This window comes from Bubalus kerabau, chromosome 5 (genome assembly GCF_029407905.1).
Source record: "Bubalus kerabau isolate K-KA32 ecotype Philippines breed swamp buffalo chromosome 5, PCC_UOA_SB_1v2, whole genome shotgun sequence".
Lineage (NCBI taxonomy): Eukaryota > Metazoa > Chordata > Mammalia > Artiodactyla > Bovidae > Bubalus > Bubalus kerabau.
In genome coordinates this window covers 134,626,823-134,640,027 of record NC_073628.1, presented here as the reverse complement: position 1 = coordinate 134,640,027, position 13,205 = coordinate 134,626,823, and the positions used below count along the sequence as shown (strand labels likewise).

Genomic DNA, 13,205 nt, shown 5'->3' with positions numbered 1-13,205 from the left:
CCCCCAAAGAAAGCCCTTTTCTAACTGACATGTTCACTCTCCTCTTTAGAGACGGTTCCCCGGGAGCCTCTGCGGCGCGGCGCACTCCAAGCAGCAGGCCAGGGTCCCCGAAGGCGGCGAGGACCAAGAGCCCAGCGCGGGGCCGCCGGAGCCACAGAGTTGCGCCCCTGGGAAGGCGCGCGCCCGGCCTGGGATCCCGCCTCTGCGCGGCCGCCCAGTCCGCCGCGATGGCGCGCCTTAGGGGGACCTCGGAGCCTCCCCCGAGAGCGGAAATAAGCGCTGAGCAGTCCGTGCGCCCCGAGCCGCTGCCGGCGATGTGACTCGCCCCGCGCGCAGGGCGCGCAGACCCCGAGCCGGGGCGACTCGGGGCTCGCTCGGTCCGGCTCCGCGCGGCACCATGAACGACGACTTCTGCCGGGCGCTGGCGGCCCGCCGGCCCGCGGCGGCCCCCGGGTGCCTGCCGCTGGGCATCGGGCCCCCTCCGCGGCCGGCGCCCCCGGCCGGCGCCGAGCCCCTGGGCGCCGTGCCCTTCCTGCTCTACCCGGGCGCCGCCGGGCCGCCCTACTGCGACGCCTACGCGGCCGCCTTCCCGGGAGCGCCCTTCCCCGGCGCCCTGGGCGCCTGCGACTACCCTTTCGAGCCCGCCTTCATCCAGAAGCGCAATGAACGCGAGCGCCAGCGCGTCCGCTGCGTCAACGAGGGCTACGCGCGCCTCCGCGGCCACCTGCCCGGCGCCCTGGCTGAGAAGCGGCTCAGCAAGGTGGAGACCCTGCGCGCCGCCATCCGCTACATCAAGCACCTGCAGGAGCTGCTGAGCGCCGCCCCCGACGGCGTCGCGCCCCGCGAGCCCCGGGCGGCGCCCTCCCTGGCGCCCGACTCGGCCGAGCCCTCCTGCGGCTCCTCCTCGCCCTTCTTCGAGTCGGAGGAGTGCAGCCACTGAGCAGGCTGGGGCTGCCCAGGCTCGGGGGGCGGGGGGGGGGCTCCGGGTCCCCGGGGTCCCCGCCGTCCAATGCTCCGGGGTCCGCCACATCCTCCCTACGCCAGCGCCACCCCGGCCCCGGCCCTTACAGCCGGCGGACACGGGGCACGAGAGAGGCCACCCCGGGGTCGGGCTCCGGCTTGGCCTCAGCCCCGCGCGGGAACAGGTCTAAGCCCAGGTTCCGGTGTGTACCCGGCCACTGAGGCCCTGATCTGTAACCCCGGGGCCACAGGCGCAGCCCAGAAGGCAAGCCTGCTTTGATGGGCTGGCCTCGCCTGGACTCTCCAGGAGATGGCCTCAGACACCAGCGTCTCTTTGGGAGCTTGCCAGCCCGCCTCCCAGGGACACCCAGAGGGTGAGCTGCAGGCCAGGCAGCTTGCACCCAGCCTGGGGTGAGGGTGGAGGGGGAGGACATGTGGTCCATTCTGCTCCCTGGCTTCCTTTCAGGAGGACCCAAGGCTCCCAGCCCCCAGCCCGCAGTGTGGCCTTTTCCTTTCCCAGTTCAGGAGGGGACCTCTTCCCCTCATCCTGTGCTCTGTGGCATGTGGGCTGCGTGGGTGTATGTGCTGTGTTTGCACCAAGGGGCTAAATAAAGACGCTGGGCTCTGTGGTTCCGGGTCATTGTCCACCTCTTTTCCCTGGCGACCCAGTCTCCTTCCACTCAGAGCACTTGCCTGTGGGGTGTGTGGGGTGTTCTGTTCGCTTATGCATTCAGCTGACATTCACGCAGAGCTCAGTACCTTCCAGGGGCAGAGTCCCAGGGGCAGACACCTGCCCCTTGCACAGTTAGGGGCAGTGGGGTGGGGTGGGGAACAAAGGTGTGCACACCCAGGAGCCCCGGGGTGTGGGGGTGAGATTGGAGGGTCTTGGGGGTGTGGGGGTGAGAGTGGGTCAAGATGGCAGGGAGGGCTGTGGACTCCTACTGAGCCGGGCCACCCAGCATCTTTTCCGGACCGTGTCTTGGGGCGGGGAGGGGGACTAATCTTGAAACCCAGGAGCTGGTGTCGGTGGCCCCTCAGTAGGCTCAGTGATGCTGGGGGCTCCAGATCACTTCCTGAGCTCTCTGTCCGCTACTCCAGCCTGGGCCCGCATGTGACCCTCCCCCTGCCTCCTTGGGGACATACCGGGATGCCGCCGGCTGGGCCGGGGAGAGGTGACAGCTGCCTGGCTGTGGAGCCCGGGGCTGGCCAGTGGGGAGCCAGGGGAGGCTAATTTTACCCCCGGAGCAGGGAGAGTGATCCCGCCCAGCCCAGCTGGCTCAGCAGGGCAGGCGCCCCAGCTCAGCCGCCCAGTCCGGGAGGCGGGGGCGCTGGGACGCGGGGAGGAGAGGACAGCGGTAGGGGAGCAGGACAGGCCGAGGCCGCAGGAGCCATGGAGCCGGCCCCGGCCCAGGACGAGGGCCTGCGGAGGAAGCAGGCCAAGAAGCCCGTCCCGGAGGTCCTGCCCAGGCCGCCCCGGGCCTTGTTCTGCTTGACCCTCCAGAACCCCGTGCGGAAAGCCTGCATCAGCATCGTCGAGTGGAAGTATCCTTCAGGGGCCGCGCGGAGAGGAGGAGGGGGCTCAGCGATCACAGGCTCTGGAGGCCGGGCACCGGGGCCTGGGGGTACAGCCGGCGGCCTTTGGGAAGGCAGCCCTGGTGCAGGCACAGGGGGCTGGGGGCGAGGCACAGGGCCCCGAGGCCGCCTCTGGAAGGTGCTGGAAGGCGTGGAGGCCCTGACATGGGACAGGGTGGCGGAGGCCGGCAGGCTGGCTGGGAGGCTGGTGGGGTGGGCACCGAGCTCTGTGTGGATATCAGGCCCAGCTGGGCCGCATGTCCTGGGCACAGGAATGTGACCCCCTCCACGCTGGCATCAGCTCCGGGAGGAAGAATGATGAAAACACCCAGCTTGCTGGGCCAGGGGGACAGATATGAGGGCAGAGGGAAGGCCGTTGTCATGGGGGTGCTGAGTGCGCTGGCTGGGAATATTTGGAATATTTCTGAGGGGCTTTGGAAGACCGGGCTCCCACCAGCTGTTGCCTAGAAGAAAGAGAGTGAAGGAGCTGCAGGGGCAGGAAACCCAGAGCCAGGGCGCCTGGTGGGACCTGGCCTGCCCCACACTGCTGTGCCCACCCTGGGCCCCCTGCCCACTCCATCTGGGGAGCCGGGGGCCTCTCTTGCCTGTCTCTCAGTGCCTCTCCAGGTCTCTGCCCTGAGGCCACCTCGCGTCAAACCCGAGGAAGGTGGCTGGGAAGGGCACGGGGCCTTCCCGTGAGCTGTGGACACAGGGCGCACCCCCGCCGTCCACTCACGCACAGCTCCGCTCCTCCACCTTCACCCCTCAGTCTCCGCCACCCCCACCTCCCCTGGTGGCCTCCCCCAGGGCCCCTACTGCTCGCCAGCAAGTCCAGGGAGCCTGTGGGTGCCCTCTGGAGACTGGCTGGCTCGCCCCGTGCAGGGACACTGGGACCTGGGTGTGCGGCTGCCTCAGGGCAGTCTCCCCTGCTCAGGCCGCAGAAGCAAGGTTTCAGGGCGCACAGCCGCTCCCCATCCCGCCCTGGGGGCCTCGCCCGGCTCGCGGCAGCCCAGCCTCCCTGGATGCTCCTCCGAGGCCCCGAGGACTGTCTGACTGTAGCACCTTCGAGGGGACAGAGGGGTGGGGGACAGGGCGAGGGGGGAGGTGTAGGGACTGAGATGGGACTCAAGACTCCCTGAGCGTTGGAACTGAGTAGTCCCAGACGGAAGCCAGCGCCTCGAGGTCCCTGAATGTCTCAGTCAAGCCCCTGTTGGAGGAGGGTCCCCGCCCGCACCCCAGCCAGGAGCAGAAGTGTGATGTGGGCCCGTCGCTGGGCCTTGGTGTCCACAGAGACCCCCAGCGCACTCTCTGCTCCACCCGCAAGTCCCGCGCCTCACTCTCTCCTTAACTCCGCCCCAGACCCTTCGAGACCATCATCTTACTCACCATCTTTGCCAACTGCGTGGCCCTGGCCGTGTACCTGCCCATGCCGGAGGACGACAACAACAGACTGAACCTCGGCCTGGTAAGAGGGTGGTCCTTCCCCTGCCGGCCCACTGCCCGGTGGGGGATGCTGGAGCTTCACCCCGCACCCCCCCAGGAGGATAGAGACCCGTCCCCGAGACCTGCAGGGTGGGCTGAGCGGCTCTGAGCTCCGCAGGGAAACCTGGCTGGGCTGGATTCCGTCATAGCAGCAGGCAGCACTGAGAAGTACCCGCCGTGCCAGCTCCGTGCTAAGTGCTGAGGCAGTCCAAGCGCGGGCCGGAAAGGAATGTCCAGACTCGAGAGCATTTCAGAAGGGAATGAGTTTGCTAAGAACAAAGATCAAAGAAAACGGGGGCGCTGCGAGCTCAGCCGGCCGACCTCCTAACAGACCTGAGAGAGGCAGCGCTTTCCTGGTTTAGGAGCCAATTTTTATAGCCTCAAGACAAAGAAAATTCCTGCTGGAAGGTTGCTGTTAGGTGATTGGTTACGGTGGACTTCCCAGGTGGCACTAGGGGTAAAAAAATCCACTGCCAAAGCAAGAGGCGTAAGGGACACGGGTTCATTCCTGGGTTGGGAAGCTCCCCTGGAGGAGGGCATGGCAGCCTGCTCTAGTATCTTGCCTGGAGAATCCCATGGACAGAGGAGCCTGGTGGGCTACAGTCCGTGGGGTCACAAAGAGTCGGATACGACTGAATCAACTTAGCTTGCACGCATGCACGATTGGTTAGGGTGCTACAGGCTGAGCATGGGGCTCAGCGTTTTGGCCTAATTTTGAGTCAGGAAGCTTGTTAGTGATGATCAGGGGGCTTTGGCAAAGGTTACAAAGGGCCTCAGTCAGCTTTGGAGGTGACCTTGGCTCTGGCTCCACTCCTGTGGCTGTTGGGCTTACCGCTGAGCGCCGTGGGAGAGTGGCCGTGTCCTCCACACCACAGCCCCTAAGCCAGGCCCGTTTGACAGATGCAGAAACTGAGGCTTAGTGAGGCCAGGGGCTGAATGCTCATCTCCCTTCCCTGGGTGTGACTCAGAAGAAACGCGCTTCTGCGGAGCTTGCTTTTCCGGGGGAGCTCGTGTCAGCACCACGCTCCCTTCGGCCCAGCACCCACAACACGTCCACGGGCCAGGGAGTGCCGCAGCTGGAGGGGGTTTTCCAGGGTCAGGCTGTCCTGCTCCTCCCGCCTCAGCCTGTTTGTGATGAGAAAACTGAGGCTTGGAGAGGATAAAAGACGGACTTACCTGAAAACCAGATCATAGTCAGATGCCCGACATCGCCCAAGCGCTTATTAGACGCCCAGTTCTGTGCTAAATGCAGAATTTTGCATTATTGTCTCTTTTACTCCCCCGTGAAGGCATTAGACCCATTATGAGGCAAGGAAGCTGAGACTCGGGGGTCTGGGTACTCTGCCCAGGGTCCCCCCACATGTCCGTCTTCCCAGAGTCTCAGACTCAGGCTCTGACTTTCAGACTTGACTGGATCGCTGTGCCGCCAATGCGGCAACAAGCCGGACACCCCGGGAAAGCCCCTGGAGGCCGTGGCCCTGGGCATCTACCACCCAGGCTCCCGGGGGACAGGGCGGTGCACCCCCTCATTTCAGCAGACTTTTTGGGCACTAACTCTGCAGGGAGGGCAGGAGGAAGCTGGCCGCATGCATCCAGGGCCTGGAAGGGCAGCGTTGTTTCTGCCTCTGCATGGCGCTGCTTTCCATGGGATCCATCTATCTTGGGTTGGGGAGAAGCTGGGAATCTAAGAGTGTGCTTGGCTATAACTGGAAAAATGCAGAGAGTGGGATCCGACGTGGTGAAGGCAGGTGTGAGGAGGCGCTTCTCGAAGCCCTGGGTCCTGGGATGGGTCCCTTCTGTATGCCCTGTGTCCACTCCGCCCTTCAGGGGTTCGTGTCTGGGGGTGTCAGTTCCATTTCAACTCCCTAAGAGGTTAACGGCTTTGAAAAGGCGCTCCATCCTCCAGAGAGCGTCAGAGATCTTAGCGGGCACATTGCTTTCCATCTTGAAACAAAGCAGCCCCCCAAGTCTAGAGGGTGCTGTGGGCTGAGTGACAGAGTCTGTAGAGACGAGGAGGACCCCCAGGCAGGACCACGCGGGAAGCCTTCCCAGACAGCCACCGCCACGGCGAGGGTCGGAGCTGGACGGGCTGTCGCTCGTCTGTGAGGGACCCCGGCTGTGATGGCCCGAGAGGGGGGGGACGCTGACGGTCACACGGCCGGCTCACCACTGAGGCCTCCCGCCTCCCCTTGTCTGTTACATGTTCATCATCCCAAAAACCAGCGAGAGGGAAGTGAGGGTGGGCAGAGCAACGGGGAGGCATCGGGGGCCTTTTTCTCTTCTTCCCACAATTGGCTGCCTTACAAGAACCTGAGGAAGGCCTGAGAACTCCCGTCCCGCACCCCCAGCCATCCAGCAGAGCCACGGTTGGGAGAAGGGAGGCGTCCGGACCACCGTTCACTCTGTTGTTCATTTAACAAACATTTGTCAAGTGTGTGTTACGTCCCCAGCACCACGGGGGTTGGCCTTGTGAACCAGAGTTCCCGTCTGCACAGAGATCAGTCCAGTCCATCAAACAAGCATTGAAAGGACAGGAGAGTGCAGGGTCAGGGGGCACGAGCATCTGTCCTTGAGGAAAACCTTTGTGAGCCATGGGGTCAGAGAGGCCCCAGAGGGTGGCAGGTCTGGCCTGGGCCGGGAGGGCAGAGCCGGAGTCCCGGAGTGTGGCCTGCTCGGCGGGACCCGTGCTCGGGACGCCGCTCTGCAGTCATGGTGGCAGTGAATCTTTCACCATCTCGTTTCTGTGTTTTGTAAGCAGGGCCCAGCAGGGGCAGGTGCACGGGCCGGGAACTGGGGGCAGTGGCTTGCTCATGGTCCCGCCTTCTGCCACCTCCCCGCCTTCCCTGCCTTGAAGGACAGACTCTCAGCTCAGGCCCTGCCCGCTGGGGCCCTGGGCCCCTGGCAGGACCTGCCCGAGGTCCTGGGAGGGTCAGGTCTGTGCCCATGCGCCGTGTGGCGTGTCCGGACAGCTGTCCCCAGTCGGGGCTGCCTGTGCCACAGCCCGGTCAGCGGTGCTCTGCACAGTCCCGCCCCCACCCCTCCGGCACTCAGCATACCCCTGGGGGAGGCCTGTCCCCCTCGGGCGGAGGCAGTGGGCCTGTGTGCAGGGCAACACCCAGTTCCACACCCAGCTCAGGCCGGGGCGCAGCTGGGTCATTGGGTAGGGGTGCCTGGGCAGGTCTGCACCCGCCAACATTAAACAGGCCATAGCCCCCGACCAGGAGAGGCTGCCAGGGGGAGCGCAGTGGCAGGAAGGCGTCCCAGCACCTTCAATGGCGCTGGTCCTGGGCCAGGCCTGCACACGCCCCGTCCCTGGGCGTGCCAGTCCCGGAGCGGTCCAGTGGGGCACCAGGGCTGCAAGGACCCCCAGGCCTGCAGGGAGGGGGGCCACGCAGACATAGTGCGGGGGGCACGAGGTGGAGACGTGAGCTGGGGTCAGAGTGGCTCTCAGGCACCTCGGAAAGTGGGGTGGGGGTGGGGCAGCAACGCTGTGTCTGGTGAACAGAGGCCTTGGAGACCGTGCGGGGGTTGGTTAGGAGGTGGGCTCCATGGACCTGGCGCCTGATGCGCGTGGGACGGAGTGTGTGGGGGGGAGGCGGGGGTTTCAGGGAGGGCGATGAGCAGGCGGTAGTTTTGCAGGTGTTCCTGGGGGAGGGGACAGCCAGGTCCACCCCCGGCCCTGCAGGTGCGGCCCGAGCCCTTAGGCCCTTGGACGTGCGGGTTGGAGCCCTGGACCACAGAGGCTCCCCGACTCTGGGTGACTGCAGGCTGGTGGGGGCGGTCCTTGTGCGGCCCCGGGCAGCTGGCCCCTTGCTCAGGAGGGGAGCCCTGACGCCTGCTCTGGGAACAAGCCCCCAACCCCAGGAGGCCGGGGCCCCTCCAGGAGCCACTCCGGCTCCACCCACCAGCTCTCATCCAGGCTGACGGGCTGAGCTGGAGACACCCGTGACAGTTCGTCAGGGGGAAGCCCTGGGTCAGAGCAGCTGGGGAAGCCGAGGCCCAGAGACAGCCAGGAGGCCTGGGGAGACACTATGGCAGAGATCCATGAAGGCGGGATCGGTGCCCATGTCCCGGCCACCATGACGGTGTCCCAGCCAGCAGGGGGGACGTGGGCCCTGCCTCAGCCAGGCTGGAGACGCAGATGGTGGCTCAGAGAGGGGGCCCTGGGGCTGCAGCTGTGTGATCTCAGGTGAGTTGCTTTGCTTCTCTGCACCCTCACCTGTAAAAGGGGTTAGCACCGTAAACTTCCGAGAAGGTTCTGCGTGAGTCAAGCCCTTGTAGGCTGTGCTACCTCGTCTATCGCACAGGAGCCTTTATCGTGCTGAGTCTCAGTACCCCTGTAGGGGCTTCCCAGCCACAAAGCCCTGGTCACAGGGACCCTGGGTTGCTCTGGACTCAAAGGATACAACTCGTAGCAATGACCAAAGGATTATCTCAGACAAAATCTTCCTCTTCACCCCACCCACCATCTGTGTCCAACCTCTTTAACCCTTTTCCTCTCCTTCCAACTGACTTACCTGGACGGCTTTTCTGGCCTCCACCCCCTCCTTCGGCCGAACGCCATGATCAGCATCTTCGTCTTGGTTGTCACCTGTTGGGCACCTGCCCTGTGCCGGGCACTGCTTTGACACACTCAGGGCCTCGTCCCCCTGAATGCCCGCCAGGGCCCCACGGGACAGCACAGTTCTATAGGCGAGTAAACTGAGGCACAGTGCCTGTCCAGGGGGCTCTGCAGGCAAACCTGGACCCTGGACTGGGCACTGCGTGCGGCTCCCTCCTCATCAGAAGGGGACGCAGGTCTCTGCTTCCCCGGGGAGTGGTCCTGGGCGGGGCTGGAGGAGGGGCGTCCAGGGCAGCAGTTCCGGGGCCTCAGGACCCTCTAGCCTGTGGAGTTACTGCCACGCAGGCCAGGGAGGATGCTCAGAGACCCAGCCCCGCATCCACGGCCCCCAGAGGGCGGCAGGCTGCTTCATGTCTTCAGGACTGACCCACACTGACTGTGTCAGGGTTCCCCCAGCCTCGTGCAGGCTGTGGACACCAGCCACACAGGGCCAGCGTGTGTCAGGGAAGCAGGAGGACGGAAAAGACCCTGAGCCACCCTGGGGCCGGTGCAGGGGCGTGGAAGCCCAACAAGGCCGCAGCCCAGGACCCCAGGAGGTCAGCTCTGCCGCTCTAAGGCTCACCTGCTCCGTGAAGCCTGAAGGGGCCCTGCCCCGGGGGGACTCCCGACTGAATTAATGAAAGGAAACCTTTGGGAGCGTCTCCATGCAGCCGGGGCCAGACCGAGGGGACCCACATGGAAAAACAATGGCGGCAGTGGCCAGAGTGACCAGTTCTGGGACAGGCTAGGAACATTGCTTTAGCTGCTTATCTGTCACTGTGCCCGCAAGCAGAGAGTAAAGACATGACTCTGATTAAAACAGAGAAGGAACACAGGTCATAGGTTGATTCAATGCATAGCAACCAACAAGCAGAGTACAGCTGGTTCAAAGTAAATTCGAGAAACAGAAATCTATGATCCTGGAGAAAAAATGACCGACTAGGGTTGCCGGATGAGACACGCAGCAGGCCGGAGTCCTACAGGGCGCGTCCATCAGGGACGGTCTCTATCAGGCAGGAATCTGTGCTCCTACTGGGCAGAATCCTGAGAGTCAGAGGGACAGCCCCAGGCCAGTGGTTTCCAGGGTAGGAAGGGGAGGGGCTCTCGGTAACAGTCTAGAGACTGGCAGGAACGTGTGTCCTGAGCATGTGCAAGCATGCGTCCTGGGCATGTGTCCTGAGTGTGTGTCCCGGGCGTGTGTCCCAGGTGTGTCCTGGGTGTGTGTCCTGGGCGTGTGTAAGCATGTGCCCTAGGCATGTGTCCTGAGCGTGTGTCCCGGGCGTGTATCCCAGGCGTGTGTCCCAGGCGTGTGTCCTCAGCATGTGTAAGCGTGCGTCCTGGGCATAGGTCCTGAGCGTGTGTAAGCGTGCATCCTGGGCATATGTCCTGAGTGTGTGTAAGTGTGCATCCTAGGCATGTGTCCTGAGTGTGTGTCCCGGGCGTGTGTCCCAGGTGTGTCCTGGGCGTGTGTAAGCATGTGTCCTAGGCATGTGTCCTGAGCGTGTGTCCCGGGTGCATATCCCAGGCATGTGTCCCAGGCTTGTGTCCTCAGCATGTGTAAGCGTGCGTCCTGGGCATGTGTCCTGAGCGTGTGTAAGTGTGCATCCTGGGCATGTGTCCTGAGCGTGTGTAAGTGTGCGTCCTGGGCATGTGTCCTGAGCATGTGTAAGCGTGCGTCCTGGGCATGTGTCCTGAGTGTGTGTCCCGGGCGTGTGTCCCGGGTGTGTCCTGGGTGTGTGTAAGCATGTGTCCTAGGCATGTGTCCTGACCGTGTGTCCCGGGCGCATATCCCAGGCGTGTGTCCCAGGCTTGTGTCCTCAGCATGTGTAAGCGTGCGTCCTGGGCATGTGTCCCGAGCGTGTGTAAGCGTGCGCCCTGGGCATGTGTCCCGAGCATGTGTAAGCGTGCGTCCTGGGTGTGTGTCCCGAGCGTGTGTAAGCGTGCGTCCTGGGCATGTGTCCTGAGCGTGTGTAAGCGTGCGTCCTGGGCATGTGTCCTGAGCGTGTGTAAGCGTGTGTCCTGAGTGTGCGTCCTAGGCATGTGTCCTGAGCGTGTGTAAGCGTGTGTCCTGGGCATGTGTCCTGAGCGTGTGTAAGCGTGCGTCCTGGGCATGTGTCCTGAGCGTGTGTAAGTGTGCGTCCTGGGCATGTGTCCTGAGTGTGTGTAAGCGTGTGTCCTGAGTGTGCGTCCTGGGCATGTGTCCTGAGCGTGTGTAAGCGTGTGTCCTGGGCATGTGTCCTGAGCGTGTGTAAGCGTGCGTCCTGGGCATGTGTCCTGAGCGTGTGTAAGTGTGCGTCCTGGGCATGTGTCCTGAGTGTGTGTAAGCGTGTGTCCTGAGTGTGCGTCCTGGGCATGTGTCCTGAGCGTGTGTAAGCGTGTGTCCTGAGCGTGTGTCCCGGGCGTGTGTCCCAAGTGTGTCACAGGCATGTGTCCCAGGCGTGTGTCCTCAGCATGTGTAAGCGTGCGTCCTGGGCATGTGTCCTCAGCATGTGTAAGCGTGCATCCTGGGCATATGTCCTGAGCGTGTGTGAGCGTGCGTCCTGGGCATATGTCCTGAGCGTGTGTAAGCGTGCATTCTGGGCATATGTCCTGAGTGTGTGTAAGTGTGCATCCTAGGCATGTGTCCTGAGTGCGTGTCCTGGGCGTGTGTCCCGGGCGTGTGTCCCAGGTGTGTCCTGGGTGTGTGTCCCGGGCATGTGTCCTGAGCGTGCCGCTCACGTCTACAGGGCAGAGGCCGGGGGTCTGCTCTGCCTCCCCCAGTGCACAGGACTGCCCCCTCCTGCCGACCCAGAGCCGCCCACCCGCAGGAGAGGTGGGGCGGAGGCCCCCGCAGACCCCTCGGCCAGGCCTGCTAGCAGAGGTCCCAGCAAGGGCCTGGTGCTGATTTCCGAGGTCTGGAGGGTTTGCTGACACTGGTCAGGCTGGCTTGGGGCGGCCAGGGGGCTAAGGGGCCGGCCCTCCCCACCCCCGCCACACGCCTGCCGGCCGGCCGGCCCCTAACATTCCTAGGCTCAGGTTGCCGTGTCTTTTTATAGGGTCTGGAATGCGCCCACTGCCGCTCGGCTCGCCCCACCTCCCCAGGAAGTGGCCCACACTGGCCTTGCCTGTCAGAGACCCTGAGCCAGCCAGGCACAGGGGTCCAAGCCCAGGCCACTGCTCAGGGGTCTGGCGAAATGCCTGCCCTCTCCTGCTGGGGGACTCAGAATTCCCCACGCTCCTTTGTGCCCCCGTCAGCCCAGGTGCTGCATGGGCACCGAGAGGGTGGGTGGACAGAGTTGGAGCTGCCCTGCACACCTGGCCCAAGCTGGTCGGCCCCGGGGGGCCCAGCGGAGCCCAGGCCTCAGGCAGCCGCAGAGCCTGCCACCCCTGCCCTGGTCTGGCTCGGACACAGCTCCCTGCAGTCTGTGAGCCCCAGCCGGGGGAGGGGGTCCCCATCCTCCAGAACTATCGGGGGAGCGTGTCTGTGCGGCCACACGGGGGTGGCTGAGGAGGTGGCTGTCGCCTCCCCTCTCTGTCCCTTCCCTGTGTTCCCAGCCCACCGCCAAGCCCTGAGGAACCCAGGCCTGGAGGGCAGAGGATGGGATCTGACGAGCCCCCCGGGGGTCCCCGTGTGAATTTTCTCCCCTCCCAGCATGACGTGGTGGTTGAGGTCACGGGGCCTGGGTTCTCATCACAGCCCTGCCAGTCGGCTGCTGTGTGACCTGGAGAAATTACTTAACCCCTCTGTGCTTTGGTTTCCTCATCTGTTCAGTGGGGGTGGGAGTGCTGCCCTTCCAGGCCCCTGTGAGGATGACGTGTGTGTGTGTGTGTGAGTCTGTGTGCATGTGCGTACATGTGTGTACACATGTGTACATGCGTGCATGCATGTGTTTGTGAGCGTGTCTGTGTGCACGTGTGAGTGTGCGCACGTGTGAGTGTGCGCGTGTGAGTGTGCGCGTGTGTGTGTGTGTGTGTGTGTGACCACACCAGGGCCTGGCGCATGAGCTCAGTGAACCAGTGCGCCTGTCAGCTCGCCAGCCCAGGCCCCGTCTCCTTCCCACAACATGGGTGCCTCGCTTTCTTGCCCCACCAGGTGAACGGGCTCCCCCTGTGGCCCTCAGCCCTGCCACCCTCCTCTGGACACACTCCTGACCCCGCACCCAGCGTGGGCCCCACAGGAGCTGGCTCTCCTCCTGGGAAGGGAAGTGGAGGCCAAGGGGGGGTGGGCTCAGGCCGCGTCCATGCCGGGAGGGCGCGTCAGGATGAATGCAGCCACTGCTCTCCCGCCAGTGGGCCCTCCTCCCAGCCTGGAGGCTGAGGGGTCTTGCAGACACACCCCAGGGCCTGCATTCCCAGGCAGTGGTGCCTCAGTCCGCAGGCCAGCTCCCCGGGAGGCCTGGGGCTGAGCCAGGGCAGGCGGGCCGGGGCCTCGCCCCCTCGCCCCCTCGCCCCCTCGCCCCCATCTCCCTCACGTCTGCGCAGGAAAAGCTGCAGAGTAGGGGTGCCCAAGAGGTGCCCCCTTTGCTCCCAGAAGCTGGCTCTGCCTGGGCCCTATCCCCACCCCTCCGGGATGGGCAGAACTGGACCACGCTTGGTCTCCGCTCACTCACTC

The 13,205-nt window shown here is 64.4% G+C and overlaps 2 protein-coding genes across 2 annotated transcripts in view; both read left to right on the top strand.

Annotated features, from left to right (window-relative positions):
• Positions 1 to 397: 397 nt before the first annotated feature.
• On the top strand, positions 398 to 940 carry ASCL5 (achaete-scute family bHLH transcription factor 5). Its single transcript, XM_055583689.1, has one exon. It carries the CDS (start codon positions 398 to 400, stop codon positions 938 to 940), a length of 543 nt encoding a protein of 180 aa, XP_055439664.1.
• Positions 941 to 2,232: 1,292 nt separating this feature from the next.
• CACNA1S (calcium voltage-gated channel subunit alpha1 S) overlaps positions 2,233 to 13,205 on the top strand; it is a 58,313-nt gene continuing 47,340 nt past the window's right edge. Inside the window, exons 1-2 of the mRNA XM_055583180.1 lie at positions 2,233 to 2,502; positions 3,892 to 3,997. Of these exons, the coding sequence (XP_055439155.1) occupies positions 2,351 to 2,502; positions 3,892 to 3,997 (258 nt within the window). The 5' untranslated portion in view covers positions 2,233 to 2,350. The remainder of the gene's footprint in view (positions 2,503 to 3,891; positions 3,998 to 13,205) is intronic.